Source organism: Glossina fuscipes, unplaced genomic scaffold (genome assembly GCF_014805625.2).
Source record: "Glossina fuscipes isolate IAEA_lab_2018 unplaced genomic scaffold, Yale_Gfus_2 107, whole genome shotgun sequence".
NCBI lineage: Eukaryota > Metazoa > Arthropoda > Insecta > Diptera > Glossinidae > Glossina > Glossina fuscipes.
This window is the reverse complement of record NW_023998450.1, coordinates 337,773-356,771: the sequence shown is the minus strand read 5'-3', so window position 1 is coordinate 356,771 and position 18,999 is coordinate 337,773. Positions and strand designations below refer to the sequence as shown.

General features: G+C 33.4%; 1 protein-coding gene across 2 annotated transcripts in view; it reads right to left on the bottom strand.

The window, feature by feature from the left end:
• Positions 1–18,999, bottom strand: part of LOC119638681 (irregular chiasm C-roughest protein) — a 292,205-nt gene that overhangs the window by 30,636 nt on the left and 242,570 nt on the right. For both annotated transcript variants that reach the window (XM_038035622.1, XM_038035623.1), the window contains exon 13: positions 13,348–13,556. In XM_038035622.1, coding sequence (XP_037891550.1) covers positions 13,348–13,556 — 209 coding nt within the window. The remainder of the gene's footprint in view (positions 1–13,347; positions 13,557–18,999) is intronic.

The window sequence follows — 18,999 nt, the reverse complement described above, 5'->3', positions numbered from 1 at the left end:
AATCAACATTACCACTTTTAAGCAGTGGAAACTAAAACCGACAAGTGGGTTGTGATGGAGCAACATCACCATAAGCTTCTAAAAGTATCTGATGGGCTTTGGCTGGAGATTCCTTCAAATCGAACGACAAAGGTAATGAACGTCGAAAATGCAATTTTGACCGTTCCATAGAGACAACTCGCATTTAACCGTTTTGTACATTGATACCTTGTATTTTTAGTAACTTTCACCAACGCGTATCGTTGACCAAAATATATGCAAGCATCTATATATAGTATATTGTTACGAAAATGCCACTTTTCGTGGTTTGAATTTTCGTGAAAATTAATCGGTTTTCTGAGAAACTAAACTCTAAGGAAGGGCAACACCAAATACAGATTAATGACGCGTTACCTTTCAAATTAAAAACATCGCGATGAATTTAGTTAATGGTAACTTGCTTGCAAACGGGTATACAGACAGCTTATTTGCCGAAAGCAAAATTAATTGAGGCAATAGAATCCAGGCGTGATATCAAAGCGAATTAAAGCGTTGCGAAAGTAAATTCCTGAATATATATTTTAAATAGATTTTCTAATTTTGAAAAAAAACCTTCAATTCAGCGGGACTAACTGATCTCTGACGAAGTTGAATGAACAGCGTAAAAGACTTAAAAGACGAGTTTACGTTACAATATAATATATCTAGTTAGTGCAGAGACAAGTGGAATAAGACCGGCACTTAAGAGTTAATATCGCGGTAAAAACCGATATGAGGTTAAAAATATTAAAAGTAAATTAAATGCAATTAATTTTATTTATTATTCATTAGTTTTAATTTAGAAGTAAAAATTAAGGATAAATAAATAAATAAACAAAAGAAACTGCACGGACCAAAGTATACGCAAATCCGAAATGATTGGCCCAAACAAGCAATCTTTTTCAACCAATTATTTATTTAAACTGAAGAATTTGCCCTTCATGTGTTTTGATAGTATTGTACGACTTAGACATCGAAAAAGTCATGCGATGAGAAATGTAACGTTATTTTCACGTATAGAAATCCTACTAAAACAAGTCTTTGTAATAATAAATTATAATTTGTTCATCTATCAAAGAACTTATAGAAATAGTAATGGTCGAAGAAAGTTTTATGAATGCCAGAACCTAATGCAGAGAGTTCCGGCCAAATCGATCTATCTTTGAAGGCGTTTTAAACCGCGAAAATTACATCTTTGCCACTAATTATTACATCGTTTTTGGGAGTCTTCAAACAATGAAATGACTTTATCCTGCACAAACACAATATGAGAAGAAGAATATTGTTAGCAACATACTCATGCGTGCATATACTTGCTCCGTTTGAGTAACTTCTGGAATTGGATGAAATATGGGCATTCTTTGGGAAAAATAAACTTGCCACTTAAAATTAATAATTAAGAGAGCTTTGAGTTTTTTTATTGATCACAATTTAGTATAGCTAAACAATTACGCTGACTACCTCGACTTAAACGTTGAAATAACACTTTAAATTATGTTTAAAAAAACGGCTTAATACATGATTTTCTTTTTGATCTTCTCATTGTTATATATACATTCGCTCTGAAATAAGCTATCCGCTGACTAATTCTCTTCTCTTCTCTTCTCATCACCGCTGTTGTTGTTATTGTTATGAAAGACAATTTTATCATACTGAACTCGTCTGTTGCGATTTCTGTTATTACTTTTGATTCTTTATCTTGATTTGAATATATAGTACTGTTTGGGGCTACCTATCATTCTAAATTGGTGGCCATCGCAGTGACCGTCTAAGTGTACGCTGGCTGCGTTGTATTCCAATTTCAACCGTTTTTGCGAACTTTTTAAGAGATACTAAAAATTTTCGTTTGCAATATGACCATTGCGCTGATTTTAATTTGGGTTATTACAGATCGGTTGGAGCCGTAAAAGATAAAATTAATTTAATGAAAAAAATTTGTTTTGATGAATTCGGAAGTATGCTTAATTTTACAACATCAAAAAACAGCCCATGCCAAGTAAGTTCTCCCCAAAAGCTTGCAGAAGAATGTTTGATTATAAAGTTAATAAGAAGCATCAACTAGTTTAGTTCCATGAACAAAACGACATCTTCAGTTACCCAAGGAAATCCGCATTTGCTTTTTGCACTGGGTGCAACGGATGGGGATACAAACAATTTCTTCAAGTTCAAATTCGGTCAGCATATTTGCATCAGAATATTCTTATTTCACTTGTCGCAGCGATGATATGAAATAAATCTTCGTTTCAGTTTATCTAAATTTTTGACCTCCTAATATATTCGTTCGAAAATACATAAGAAATATGTAAGAAATATCTGAACTAACTGAAAAAGAAACAGAATCAAAAATTTAAGTTGAGCCAATCCGTCTCCGCATAGTCTATCAAAACATTCGTAGAATTAATTTAAAATTATTTGTGCGGTTTATTCATATATGCTTATTACGACATGCTGGTTTTCAAGGACATGTAGTGAAACTGTTCAATTTTGAGTTCTGAATTATTATGTCGCTAAAACAACATTCGTACATACGTTCGCTTTAATAAACGTATTAAAAGGGGTTTTATTTGATGTGACTACCCAACTTATGTTCTAGCCTTACGGATATTGCGATAGGATTCAACACGAAGTTTACGTTCACTTCTTTAAAGCTACGCGGTAAATATACAATCATAACTTGTCCTTGTATCTCACAACTCGCCATCTCTCGGATGTCTTTAGTAACATGGTATGACGTATTAAATCGAGAGACTCCGTTCCTTTTTTTATGGATTTCAATGCACGGACAATTTCATGGAAAATTGCAACCAGCTGTTGCCGGTTACTATCTGAATTATGTCTATTGAAAATCAACAATAATTGTAATGATGTGAATGCATGCGGGGTTTTGTGCTCATCAACTATAATTACGAATGTGCGACTGTGTACTACAATGTTGTCGTCCGTTTGCAATCCGTTAACAAAGTTGTTAAAAGAAATTTCTAATAAAGAATTCAAAAAAGCAAGACATCAATTTAGTTTCAATTCATTATTATTATTACTATTATTATAAATTTAGCCGGAGTAAATTCTAAAGTCTTCAGGCACTTAGCTTTTATTAAAAACTCTACCGCACTTGAGATTTGAACCTAAGATCATTGACTTGCTAGTCGAGACTATTGCATGCTCGTCCACTCAGGCGGATAGTTTCAATTTACATTTAAGTAAAGGCTGGTGATCTGATCTTTTATACCAAACCACGTGCATAAAATTTCAGCAACTGATTTCGACTAAGTGATTGATTTAAACCATTAAAAACTTATTGTTTGTTTTCTTCGAAAATCGGTGTGGTTTGAAAATTATAACGTTCAGAATAGGTTTTGCTACTGTAATTACTTCCAATCAGCAATTTAAACACTTATCTTAAATCTTCGTATGATTTTATTGCTCCAATAAAGAAATGTACCACTTACACCTGGTCCACGAAGTTAAACAACGTTTTGCAACCACAAGAAAGCGACATTGCGAGCTTGCAAGCTGCAAATTAAGAGATGTCCTGATAATGTACCTTAAGCTTTAAAGCTGTGGATTTGTTTGCATTCTGGACTAATCAAAAATTATTCCTCTGTTCAAGAACTGTCGTAGATGAAAACGGCGCGAATTTGTATTTTATTTTCATATGCTATTGCAAAGAGTTATTGCTTACATTACGTGTTAACAAATTTTATCAGAAATTCCAAATTGTTAACGTGGGCTTGTGAAGAATATATCAACAACCGTCAAATGACTTGGACCGGTCACGATTGTTAATAAAGCCTTAAATAGCGGGAAACAAGCAGACGTAGTGTACCCTGATTTAAGCAACGCTTTCGATAAAGTCAACCACAGTATGGCTTTGAATACACTGGAGGAGACGGCGACCTTTATTTAGACCCAACGCAACGCAGCCAAATCGAAAAAAACCAGTGCGCTCATGTTCAAAGACGTTAGTGAAGAAACCCAAGAAATGTTTAAATACACTTACATTTTTTTTAACCGTTCGTTTTTATACAGTCGTGTACAACTATGTGCTTGATCAAACTGTGGACGATGAAAGCTGCTCAAAACAAATTTAGCAGGACTGGTTCTTTTTTTATTTACTACTACTCATATTGTTGTGCGTTGCTCTTGTTTATGTTGACACCTCTTATTTTATTTATAAAACAGTGAAAAAAGGGAAGGAGAAAATGACTTTATACTTAAAACTTTTGATATATAATATATATCCCATCAGTGTGGGTAAAGAATTGTTAAATGACTTGATAATTTTCTCTATTCTTTTTTTCCAAATTTTTCCTTGATATATATTTAAAGAACACTTCTTATAAAGAAGAAAAGAGGTTGTGCGGTATTTAAAAATGTTTAATTAAATATTAATACCACCGCAGTAATCTTGAAGAAATTGCAAACAAGCAAGCAATTAAAATTTTAAATTTATATAAAATTTACATTTGCATGAAAACCTCTTACATCTCGGGTTTCATATAAAATATAAAACCATAAATAACTTTAGCACAGAAGAAGATATAAGAAAGTTTACAATAATTTTATCTTCCACTCTATCCTTTTATCATTTCATATCTTGCCCTCTCTCTCACTTTCTTTTGTTCTTTCTCTTACCTCCTCACACTCTCTATCTATGTCTATCTTTTTTACACCATTTACTTATATGCTTTTAGTTCGATTCAATGCATAAAAATCCTTTCCGTTCTGTTGTCATATTTGCTGTTTCCTGTATCCGGTTGTGTTTGGGGAAACTCCTATAAAGCCAAGCCGAAAAGAAAGTAGGACCATAAGGAAGAAGCACAATAAAGCATATATTTTAACAAGTATGCCATTGTACTTATGTATGGATTTTCTTTTCGAGTCGTTTCATACATGATTGCAAAATACACACTTAAGTGCAAGTGTATTCTTGCGTCACATGTAAACAGCGGCTCATTAATATCCACTCACTCGCATATACTCAAGCATAATGTGAAAAAGCAACAATATACAAATTATTAAGATATAAAAGATTTTTTTCTTTTCAGGCAATTTCCGTTATTGATGCAACTGACATTTCATGAATGGCTGCAATCGTACAGAATTAACGAAAATAAAATGGAGAGAAACTGGAAGAGAGAGATCGAAAAAGAATCGCGCATGTGTGTGTATCATACTTATGTATTGAAAGGAATTGCGATTACTATGCATGTATCTCTGATGCAAACATACATTCATACGCTTTACAAAAGCAAACGGATGTCTGTTCAACGGAAGACGGAAACTGCGAAAATATTTACTGAGCATAAGAGTGTGGTATTTTGATAATAATAATTTAAATTTAATTAAATATGAAAAGACCACAGCCTCTCATCTCAACAAGAGATTTCGAACGACAAAACGAACTGGCGCAACCATCTATGTGCAGTTGCATCATAGTGACGCCAAACTCAAAAATTTTTTCCTACAAACTAGATTTTATTCAAAACTCGAAATTTGAATATTTAATTTTTCTACTAATAAACACTGCAGCGTGAAGTCCATAAAAAAAAGGCATCAATTGAAATTTGTTTTTATAAGTCACAATTTCATAGTCAAGAAAGTGAGGTGCGAAAAATGTTGTTTCTTTGTAGAAGAGTTTAAAAGAAAAATATGCAGCATCTAGCTTAGCAACTTACCGTTACTATAAATGCCTATCTATTGTTCGTAAAGCAGATTTTAAACTATCGTATCGTAATATGATACTCCAAAAGCAGGAATATGTTAGATCTAAAATCTATCAGTAAACAAAACGAACGTTGTGAGTTGACAATTTGTATTTGCGCCAATAGGTATATGGATCATTATAGATATTTTATTTTATGTCAAAAAATGGTTTAAGTAAATTTCGTAGAGAGCAGAAGAAGAAAGTGAAATATTTTGCTTTCATCTCTTGATATCTTTGAATATTACACATGCATATTTCAACATATTAATATGACATCGAAAACTTTTTATGTACCCTGAGCATAGGACATCAAATTCCATTTAAAACGTAAATCTGCTTTGCGAAACAAAAAATACATATATGAAATTCTTGTACATTCTTATAACCATTCACATAGGAGTGCATACACAGCATAAACACTCAACATTATTGAAAATATCATGGTTGACTTGAGTAGAAAGTCTCCTTAGGAATCAAACGCACTTAAATAATAATCTTAATAATAATCAAAAATGTCTCCATTATAATAAACATTGCAGAATTTGTCTCTGGATGGCCTGATCAAAGTACCCACTATTATCACTATTCCTTTGTTTATGTACTCCCGTAAAAATAATGGACGAAAGCGGGTTTCACAAACTGCCTAAAAATTATCTGCAAACATAGCATATGTTTTCTTCCGATAGCATTTGCTCATCGAATTCAAGAACGCCAGCGTAAGAATCAATCGAACTTCACGCCATAAATTTTACATTGGGCCTAAAGGGGGAAAGAGCTGGAAACAAGAGAGCGAATGGAGGACGGTTGATGCGGTATATATCGTCTTAAGAAAATAAGTGTAATCATCGTGGAAGAATAGTTAAGAAATGCTGCAAAGGTAAAGCTTCGGGATAAATGGTGTATAAGTTGAACAAAGAACGCAGTGTCCTAGCGATGCCATCTAATATAAATAAATAAAGCTAGGAAACCAGCGCTATATTATCGAGCTAGGCTAAAGTTAAACATAAAAATTTTGGCTGGAAATTTGGCCAAAAATGTAGAGATAAATGTCTATGATAAACAATCAAGAATAGACCGAGAAACTTCTAAGATCGAGCATTTTTGAAAATATTCAAATATTGCCACCCATTTTGCATTGTAATAGAGCCTGAAACAGTTTTCTAATTTCTAAGAATCTTTAAATTTTTCTCTCCGATTATTATGTTGCCTTCGTCGCAAGTTTTTAAACTGGCATTTGCTCAGCCGACTGGCCAGCAACGAAACAGTATAAGCGGCCATAATAATTGTTAGTAAGAAAATCTGTCCCCCGTTCACTGTCAATCCTAAAGAAATTCTTAACCCTTGTCTGTAACAATGCGATAGCAAACTTTCGCGCGCCGTACCAATCATATCTGTTGCTTGTGACATTAGTCAGAAATCTATTTTATAAATTTGAAGCTTTAGGCGTTACATACAAATTGCAAAAATATTGCTTACCTGTTGATGTTAAAAGTAAAACTAAAATTAACATTCTTTTATATTAGGCAAGATGTACTTAAATATATTTTTGTGTATATATTAGCTTCTATTTGCAAACGTAGAAAAACAAATATTATTTTAAGAAGCTCAATATAAATGGCCAGAAAAATGAAAACTGAATATAAAACAATAACATCAACAACAATGTGCATACATGTGCACATATCTAAAAATAAAAACATAAGATTATAAATGGTTGACCACAAAATTTTCCCAAAAATATACAAAAACAACACATGCAAATAAAATGAAATATAAAAATAAATCTCAGGAATTACATAAAAATAATAAAATAAACTAAAAACTTATGTATGTATACAAGTAGTCTAAGTATGTTGGTCGAGGCTAGCTTAAGAGATATCTTAATGTTTATAAATTTCTTTTCATTGCTGCTTTTTTCTTTCTAGCATTTGCTATTTTAATTCAAATTTACACTCATACTGTTCATATTTATTAAATAAAAACTTTTCTATAAAAAGCTTACTCTCTTCTTAATTCTTCAAATCCTAAGCACTTTTACATCTGAAAGCGAAAATTTGTTGCTGGTGAAACAATTTATTATTAAAAAATGTTTTATTTCAAACTTTTTGAAAGTTATCTATGAACTTTCAGAAAGGATGATATGAGAAGAGATTGACTCTTCTAAAAATAAGAACCGCAGTAGTTATTATTCTATACTTTGTGAGCAGGCATTCTCGTTTTGCCTTAACATACCTTTTGCTTATGTACGAGATGCTACGGTTAAGTTAGATTTAAGTTATAACATGTACCATTAGATAGCACTAAGTTACGATTAAGCAGACATCTTTTTTCAAATTGAGTTCAAAAGTCAACTGAGAACCGGTGAAGTTGGCAAACGTTAAACTTTGAGGGAAGTTAAAAGAGCGACTTCCAGTCGCATGACGTTTTGGTTTAGCGACACGTTTGATGAGCAATCTCTCCCTGAGCGGGCTGTCATCGTGTAAAGAACATATCGAAATTATTTTCTTTTCTTCTATCAAACGTACTGATAAAACCTATTGTCTCTACCGTTACTCGTTAAGAAACTTAATTTAACTTAAAATAAAGCTATCGGATTTCCTATTGCTAAATTATATAGGAGAATATAAAGAGTATAGAGTACAGGAATTGAGAGTAGGTTTTTTTTTTGGCTTACGTAATTTCTAAGCTAAAGAAAAACTTCAGAAGGAGAGAGCATCCAATGCGGAGTGAGTGTGAGACATAGTTTGTTCATTCAGTTCTGCAATTATAAATGATGTTGTAGGCTGATCCGGTCATCCGGCGGGCATAACCCTGCTCGTAGGAAAGCGTTTCTCAACCTATCTTAAAAGTAACATAATTTATAATTAACACATTTTCTTTCCGGCATAGCAGTTGTGCCTCCCGAGGCCACGTATTTGCTTTTCGGCCTTACTGAAGACGTACGTTACTGAGACCACTCCTGAATTAGGATTAATATATGGCCGTAGCCCTCACTTGATAAAGATATAATGCTTACTGACCGTGTACACACTTGTGAAGTGTATCGGATATTTACTGAGCGATTGGTCAAATCAAAAGAAAACTATTTTTTATATGCTTTATAAGCAATTATTTAACTTGTTTTTCTTTCAGCCTAGAATCTTCACTGATAGAATGTTTCATGTACTCCTATATATGCAATTTTCTCGAAATTTTTGACACAACTTCACTCACATCGGCAATATAACATGATGGATTCGCTTTCTGTGTGTACTAAAGATTAGCGGGAGCAAAGTAGAAGGCACACAATGGATCCATATTTTAGGAAGCTCCGTATGTCTGGTAATGCTCATATTTTGCTTACACCGTCCGTTCTGATGGCAATGCAATGTAGTAGGATCAAATTTTCCTTTTATTCAAAATGGCGGCCACTGGAAAGTGGCGGATTATCTTTTTGCCCTTAATACCTTTATTAAGTAAAACAAGTTGGAGAGCGGAATGCGGGAAGCGAAATTTGTTAATTTTTTTAACATGCGCTCGATATGGATACTAAAGAAGAGAGCTTAGAGAGTAGGCCGCGAATTGTAGTAGACCAAAAAGTAAAAATATTGATTTATTTATTTTTAAATTGAGCTTTTATTAAGATACATTAAGAGGAAGAAAATAGATTTTATTCCTGTAACTTTTATGTGCACAAACGTGAAAGATTGTGGCGTTTACAAAAACTCGAATTGTTCACACCTGTTTTAATATAAGATGATTGCAACGGACAGAAAATTACAGACAAAATTTACAAACACTTCGGCAAAACGAAGCACAAAAAAGACGAAGAACGAACTTTAATGAAGAAGGAGCTTTGGGTTTTACGACACTCGTTTTCCCTTCGTTTAAAAGAACTAAACCAACTACCCTGTGCTAACAATTCGGTTTCGGTTCTATTTCTTATAAATTTTTTTTTCGGCTGCGTCCGTCTTCAACTTTCCTGTTCACCATCTTCAATCATGGAAATGAGGAAAAAACGCAATAACTAAATTTAAAAGAAAACCTTTCTACTGTGCAGGTGTGGCTAATTGTTTCGATTTTTCAGAATATATGTGATACTATTCATCGTATATCTTTTAAAGTTTATAAGTAATAAAGAAAAATCCCGGAAAGCAGAAGAGTTCCTGCCAATCTGCCTGGAAGAACATCCAGCGTTTTGCAAATTGCTAGGCGAAATATTAAGAAATATTAATTATTTGCGAACGAAGAAATATTTACGACACGAATGCGCAGAGAAAAACAGTCAGAAGAAAAAACATGCACAGGGGGACTCAAAATTTAGCATTGTTCGGGAACGTACATACTTACATGAAGACTAATTTTGGGCATTGGCAACGGTTGGACAAAATAAACGTACCTGGCATTTAATGATGACAATATCTAAACATCTCATATAGTTTAATGCTAACAATAACATAGCTCCTTACTAATTTTGATAAGAATAAAATTAATAATTTCTATTTTATTGCATAGGATTGGCGAAATGGAAGAAAATTTTACAAAATAGTCCAGCGAAGATGCCAAATAATAATAGCAAAGCAGTTTATTGTTAGTTCTTAATTGACACATGATGAGCTTATGTAAAACATGGAATTTTCATTTGTTAGCGGCAACAACGTCAGCTTGAGCTTAAAAAAAAGAATGAAAAAAGAATGAAGTAAGGAATAGTAAAGGAACACAAAATAGGAAACGAACGAAAAAATTAGTTTCGCTTTAGAACGAATGCAATCACGAGATTTGAATACAACTGCACAAGACTCTTGATGAAAATATGAAAAGAGCGCTCGTCATTAACTTATTGGGGACCATGTCTGTCGACTGATCGGCATTACTCGTTTAGAAAAATTTCTGTCAAATTTTGCAGCGCTGTTTAATTTCGCTAAAGATCATCTTCTATTCAATGAAGTATTTCAATATTTTTGAAATTTTGGTACAGTTGCTTTTAGGTTCTACAAATGTGTTTAGGGACCACAGGAATTTGTTCTTAGGTTTAGTTTAGTTTAATAAAGGGATCAGCTGATAAGTGGGGTGCTTTTCCACTTTTTACTTTCATTGTACCGGTTGTCGACGGGATCTGCAAAGACATCGATGGCACGCAGTCACACACAGGTATGGATGCAAACTGCAACGAGAGATAGGTTATGTATTTCTAGTATAGGTGTTACGAGATCTTCATTTCTTGCTGTTGTACTTTGTGTCAAAAATTTACGATCCTACTTATATATCAGTTTACCCATAACTGTTAATATATACGGTTTTTGCGATGTATGTATATACATATATCTCCCTAACATACGTTCTCTAAAAGTCGTAACCATCCTCTATCTCTATTTCTCGAGCAGAAGTGTGATATAGTTCGTAAGTATAAATTATTAAAACGGCCATGAAGAAAAAGAAAGAAAAATCCATATATGTGTCAATACATACAAGAGACTTTTACCTTGAAAGTGCTGTAAGTCCATTTTTTGTTGATGCATTTTTAATGTGCTTTGTGGTAAGTTTATTATCGGAGGGTGTTTATAGTGCTCGCTAAGAAAAATGGGTTTTTATACCTAACTGAGCCATACTAACCATATTTGATATTCCGTTAATAATGAATTATTGCAGTCATTAATCAAAGGAATAATATTTGAGTTATGTTGGTTGGCCTCTTTTCAGTAATCAAAACAAAATGATATTCAATTTTAGGTGAACACCTACTTGTCTGATAAAATTATTATATTATTATTATTATTATTATTTTAATTTTAGACTAATGAATTGAATTCTTAGACTAAAAAAAGAGACATTGAGCACTAGCAACACAGGCTATCGGTTCAAAATTATTATAATAATGCCTATTCTGATTGCCATTTCTTCCTCTCCAAAATCGCTGTCGTTTGGTAAGAATCAATACCTTGGCAATAAAAATTTACGATCAATTCAGTTCGTTTCATTTCCGCTGGATTGAACAATTTTTATCCACATTAAGATTAACTTATGTTTCTATTTTGACCTGTACCCAAATGGGGTGTAAAATGGAATTGATTTATCACATGCTGCCTTTTTGGATCCTCCAGCTCTTGCAGTTTCATCCCAAAGTGCGTATGTTGACTAGATCATTATGAAAAATGTGGATATAATATGCAATTGATGCTGTTAGATTAGGATAAAGTTTTGTCTTTTCTAAATTAACGGTCTACTAAGTCAATTTCAAGCCAATAAGACGGACTTGCACCATTTTCAAAATAAATATATTTAAAATGCCGTTAATAACTAAAACTTCTTTCTGCTAAATATTAGAGAGGTAATCGGATCGAAAGAAGAGATTGAGTTTTATTCATAAGTGCCACATTATTTCACATTTTCAAAGTAAACATCTCATATATGTATATATGCGTGTGGTTATGCAAACATAAGCACAAGATCGTGCGCTGTGCGCTTGCGCAAACACGAAACAAAATGACTTGGACAGTTGTTTTGTGCGTTTAGCGTTACTTTAATTTACTACGGACCGTAGTACCGAAAAAAAGAGAATGAAAGAGAGACATGATAGCAGTTAGAAACAAAAACAACACTAATCCAGTAGTAGTATTTATATAATTGTTAGTTACATCTAACGTAACAATATATGTATTGTAAACTATATATTGTATTACATATGCATGTTTAGCAACTTCTACACAAGCACAACATTAGCATATTGGGATGCTTGGATAATTGTTGTTAGTTTGGGTGCTACTATTGTTTGCTTGCCAACTAATATTAACCTTTTTTTCGCCAATGTTTGACTAAGCCCTCTGAAGCACATAAATGTTTCGACAATTTCGAAAGCATAAATGTGTACATTCTTTTTTACTTTTACACTTATTTCCACTAAGTTTTGTTTTCGCATTTTTTTGTCTTTAGTAAACTTGTAACAGGTATGGACGCGTACAAGTATACAGCTTGTAAATGTGTATACACAGGCAAGTTTTTCACCACGTGTACATGCAAATGCATTGTGTCGTTAGTATCTAGATGTAGTGGCAAGCTGTAGTACAGTATAAGTGCAATTTCTAGTTACAATTACTAAAATTGCAAGCATAAAATTTTATGAACTTCAACTTTCCATTAAACTACGGCATTCCATCCATCCACTGTTGTTATTATTATAGCTACTTCTATTACTACTACTCCCCACTAATATAACTCTGCTACCCTTGCCTGTACCACTACTACTGCCTTCACAAACGTATCAACGACATTAGCTTTTGTTCTTGTTGGGAGTACATGTTTGCAGTTTTTTTCTTTTTCAGACATTATTATTGTAGTTTTGTTGTTGTTATTATTATGCACAGCGCAACAGCATTGTTTTAACAAAAATGAATTTTCAGCTGATTTTTTTTTACTTTATAGTGGTATGATGATGATGTGTTGTACTGATGATGTACATTATTGTTTTTTATTTCTTCGTTTTTCGAAAAATTTCGTTACTTTTTACTTATTGGTTGCATTCAATAAAATAGTAACTTTTGAGAAACTATTTTAAATGGCTTTTAAATTAATTATGCGCAATAATTTGCTTCTCGATTGAAATGGAAAATAATTAAATTAGTATATTTTCCGTTTCTTTTACTTACCTTGACTGGAGTGTACGTTAGAGTTGATCCTTGTGCTGAATGGGCTCGAAACCCGCTTTGCGGCATATCAAACGTTTCGGCCGTATTATTAAAAGACCATTTAAAATTTTCGGGTGGCGGAAAAGCGTCGACTTCACATGATATCTCAGCGGCTTCATTACGTGCTACACCATAAATTTTCTTTTGATCCGGACGACAAATAGGTTTATCTAAAAAAAAAATTATAAGAAATGCTTAAAAAATTTCGTTTTCCCTAATCTGAAAACACTAAAATTAAAAACTTATAAAACCTTCACTTAACTAACGTAATTATTACTTTCAAATCATTGCTTTTGTAAGTTAACCGTTGCTTACAATTTAGCTTTTATTAATTGGATCAATTAAATTTCAAGAGCTTAAATAAATTTGCAGACATTTTTCGGTGACGCTGAATAGTTAGTTATTAGCAAAAGAAAAAACGAATAGGACCATTTTGTTTATATTCAAAATATTGTCCGCCCGTAGCCACACTTCTCTCCTCCCTTTCATATTGTGTGAAGGCAAGCGTATCTTGCAGCTGTTCGCGAAGACAGTTCTGTTTGCCTCGACTTTTGTCAGTGAGATCATAAGTCATCCACACACAAACAAATATTACTTGGCAGGAAAATTTATTTTGAATGCAGTGTGGGCACAGATGCGAGGTCGGGGTTGAAAGGGATATTAGTGTCAGCTTATTGCTACGGAGTCCCAATTCATTATGCGAACCCGGGTGTCCACATATAAAATATATTAAATGGAAAGGAGTTGAATTGATTGCAGGCTCTTTAGTTCACTTAAAATATTTTTTTGAGAAACTTTGACCGATAATTCTTTGCTCGATCCTACGATAGGTTGTGCTTACTCACGCTATCCACAAAGAACCCTCCGCTTCTAGCGATTTCTTATGTTTGCATGTGTGCTCAAATAGTGTATCATCGTTTTGATTTGTTTCATTTCCTCTTCTTCTTACATTGGTTGTCAATCTTTATACCCATCACCGGAGGATGAGGAATATATTTGTCAGAGCATTTGCAACGCCCCGAAAGAAAAATCAGAGACATCACAAAGTATACATATTCTTGAGCAGCATCTGATTCTAAACCGACTTAAACCTGTACGTTTGTCCGTCTGCGTAATGTCTGCTGTGAACATTGGAAGTTCTAACAGGCAGGTTGTTATTGAAAATGAGCCAAATTAGCCGAAGGACATCCCCACAACACCGCGTAAACTGAGACCACCTGTGTTTCAAAAGGAATAAAAAATTGGTATTTTGCTCACTACTCATAAACTCTAACAGATAAATGTGCAAAAATTTGAACGTTTATTCCATGGGAAAAATTGACAACGCCTATCCTATATTAAAGCGAAGCAAAGTAAATTTTGAAACAGAAATTAGTTGTAAAAACACCATAAAGTGTACAAATTTCTGGACAGATTTAAATTTGCTATGTGTATCAAAAGTGAAAATATCGTCTAAAAACTTGCAAAAGAATCTGAAAGTGGCCTGAAGTTTTCAAAGTACCCACCTGTGGGCCTTTTTTAACTCTTCCACTTTTTTTTTTGTTCTAATGTAACGGTGATGGGTATAAAACATTTGGCCACGACCGAATATAATTTTCTTACTTGTTTTGTTTTTGTTTCTTTTACTTACTTAATTCAATTTATATTTGTTCTTTCCGCTATTTCGCATGTGTGTTTTCGTTTACGTAAAATATACTCTAACGTAAATCCGTCTTTTGTGAATTTGTTGCTGTTTTTTTTAAACAAGTTCGTACCATTGTATTGTGATTTGTGGGACAGTCTAGGATTTATATACAATTCTTAGGAAATCCAAATGCAAATTGTTTTCAGATATTTAAATTTGCAACGCTCTAATTCGCTTTAATATCACGACTCAACTCTCTCGATTCAATCTCGAATATTCTGCTTATATGCCCTTCACTAAGCAAGTTATAATTGCCTAAATTCATCGCGACGTTTTTATTCCATTAATTAGTTTTTCCGCTTCATTTCTGCGAAGTTTTCTTAATCTTCTTGCCACTCGCCACTTTTATGACGAAGGTAAAGTTGCATGAATGTGTAGGATAGTTTGGATAGTCCTTTCTTCAGATTGTGAACTGGTGATAAGCTCACACTTAACAAAAAAGTAAGCAAATATTTCCGGGATGTGTTAGGTGAACAAATCCATCAGCGCGAAAAGTAATATTCATGACCGCCTTCATAGCGTTTATAAGCAAAGGTTTTAACAAGGCAAGTGACTTTTTTTTAATTGTGATGTTCGTAGGAGAGATGTCGAACCGAAGACGTAAGGTGTTGTATTAAAAAGAACATCATTTACTGTATATAAATTGTTCCATCTTTTTAAATAATGTCGACGCTATTATAAATTCATAATCCATTGGTAAAAGTCTAATCTAATATCTGCTGATTCCGTGCCCATGACGTGATGAGCTGCTTTCAAATAAAAGGTATTGAAACGATTTGTCCAGAAGTCCCAGAACATGTAGCGTGGTAGTGTGAGAATTGCGCCAAAAACATAAAAAACACGTTATCGATCCAAATGCCATATAGTGGTTTTCATAAAATTCATTTAATATATAAAGGAAATGTGTTCGCGTTGTGCTGGAAAAATTTCACGAAAATGTTCATTTACCTAACGTAAGATGGATTTTTGGTTAGCTTCATTGCATTATGAAAGCTTCGGAAGATGCTTCTGAGTCTTGAGTCATAGTTGGGGATAAGATAACGTTAACGAGCTCATGGACAGTATGAAAAGGGTTGAGGTGGAATTTGTTTCATTACGTTATGTTGACAAACAAGTTTGAATCAATCCAACTGCAACCAATTCGCAAAGCCTGAGCATCAAATCTTTATGAAAAAAAAAAGTTCAATACGGCGTTTTAAGGCATCTGACAGAAACAAAAAATGAATTAAACATTAAAATTCACACTGCAAGTTGCATTTCAACAAAAAGAAAGTTAGTATCCAAAGGTGATCCAAGGGAGTCTTAAAATCAAGTAAACTATAAAATATGTATAAAACTTATTCACACTATTACCACCACCACGTCAACGGACTTCAAACTAAATGGAAAAGTTTATGGCCATTGCGCACACCGACACAGCAGCAGTACAACACTTAAGTAGACAAACTAAATTTTAACGAACACAAACATACGTATTTGCCGAAGCAGTGCTAGAGTAAACTTTTTAAAATTTCAAGATTTTAAGATATCTTTGTATAGCTATATACCTACATCTAAGGGTGAATACTGTGTATGTGTTGATGGAGTGAAATCACAATTTTTGTGACAGACAAGGGAAGTGAGTGAACAAAACTTTTCACTTATGCGAACTTACAATAAATCGAAATCAAATAAAAGGGTTTTGCTAAACAAGAACAACAACATCGCCAGTTTGAGCTAAGCAAAAAAACAAAAAAAAAAAAACAAAGCAACAAAGCAAGCAACAAACGGCCCAAAATTGAATGCATTAACGGGTGCAAAGAAGAAAAGGGTTTAAACTTTTCTATCCACAAATTAGAAATGAAAAAAAAGCTTGAAAGATCAACAACAAAAAAATTGAAAAACGAAATGAAACCGAAAATATTCGTACTTTCCTAGCAATGCTGCTACACAGCAGAACAGTAAAGTAAACGCTTTACAGTGGTAGACATTTTATGACTGCAATCCAAACGAGTTGAGGGCTAAGTGCACTTAAGCAGAGTCAAATTTCACACACACTTGTAAAATGATGCGGGAATCTGCTGTAGTTGTTGCTGCTGTTGTTATTGCGTCTATTTTCTATTCTGTTTTGTTTTAAAACAAAACAGTATTATAGAGAACAATCTAAATACAATACGTAGCTAAATTTTTCTCTGTTTTTATACTTTTTTGTTATTTTCCAGATTTGTTTATTTTTGTAAGTTGCACAATAACAACAACAACATAGAAGGGGTAGAAGCAAACCAGAATAAAAAATTGAAACTTTACTGAAAATAAAACTTTTGCATATTTTGGTTTGTTTTGCTTTGTCAAGGGAATAAAGCAACAACAAAACCAATAATTAAAGTAAACATAAAAAAAAAAAAATAGTTTTAGAAAAACATTTTGTAGCCAACTTCTCATAGAAGAGGACACGGTGATGCAAATTCAGTTCATTTATTCATCTCTCTTCAGTTTTCCTAAAGAAATGTTTACTTCAAAAAAATTTGGCCAACTTGACATGTATGCATAATACATCGTTCGATAACTTCTGCAACTAAACAAGAAAAATTCATATTTATTCGTCCACTCGTTTTCTCACATTGCGGTGGCCTTTTTTCAATAGGATTTCTTCAGACCCTCGAAACGTGCTGTTCGAATGATCTTGCTATTCGCGCCAAGTCGTTTTCGACAACCAAAAATTGCCATGACACTTTCCAATGTTAAGTTTGCATGTTATCTTTTTCCGTCGGAAAGCAACGTTCAATAAACACGCAGAATATAATTTTCTTTTGAAAGTAACAACAATTGCTCCCCTCCACAATCATTAAAACTCGTTAAAAAATGATCGAAATTATAGAAAACGTTAAGAGAGGCCATTTGAGAATTGACAGGTTCCAAAATAGTGTTGCTTTTTTCTTGTTGCGGGGCGGGAAACCATGTTTACATGTCAGTCCCAGAAATTATTGATTGCTTCGTTACATATCAATTCTTGCCAGCAAGAAGAAAAGAAAACACTTTTAAGCGAATGTAAGCAGTAGAGCTATTCAGAAATCCTAACATCCGTTTATAGCCTTGACACCAAAAACTCAAATTGAAATAATTTGTTTAATTCTTTTTCTTGCCCAGGCCGCGAGAAAGCTTATGTATAATGCGTTATTTAGTTTCTGTCAACAACAGTTACAGCATTATCAAACAACAACATCTAATAACGCACCACGAAATCCGTATACGCACTTACATACCTGTAATGTATACATTAACGATTAGTTAGTAACAGAAGCTACCTTTTGCTTAAATGCAAAATGCTTGGCATACTTGGATAGACAAATGTTTATAGAGATATAACATGCAGTTTAATCTAGTTTTTATGCCATATAGACAACAACGACATCATTAACAATGACGATGAAGATGATGCTGCGAACGAGAATGACAATGAAAGCTGCACTAGCGAGAACAACAGCAGTAATATGAATGACAACAACATTAGCACCATCAAACAATGACATTTTGCTTAAAGCGTTCTTATCAACGCAATCATCATTACCAGTAACCATCCACAGTACGAGCACACTATACACTTAAGCTTACTATCACTACCATGGACGCGACGATCAGCGGCACCTCTATAGTCGTCATCACCGTCATCGACAGCAATAATGGCTTAGTTTTTAACCGCACTTATGTGACGACGAACGTGAAAGTGGCGATGGAAGAGAAGGTTAAGATAGTTAGTGAATTACATTTACAAGCAGTACACAAATTATTACCTATGGAAGCAAAAACAGGTGTGCAGAACGATATATTTGAGGTCCGAATTATTCTTCGAAATAATCTTTGGAACTTTTCTCTTTTAAAGCTTCTTTCGTCAAAAAAAGCTAGAAATTTCAAGTTTAAATATAATTTGAAATTCAGTGAAGTTTGACTTT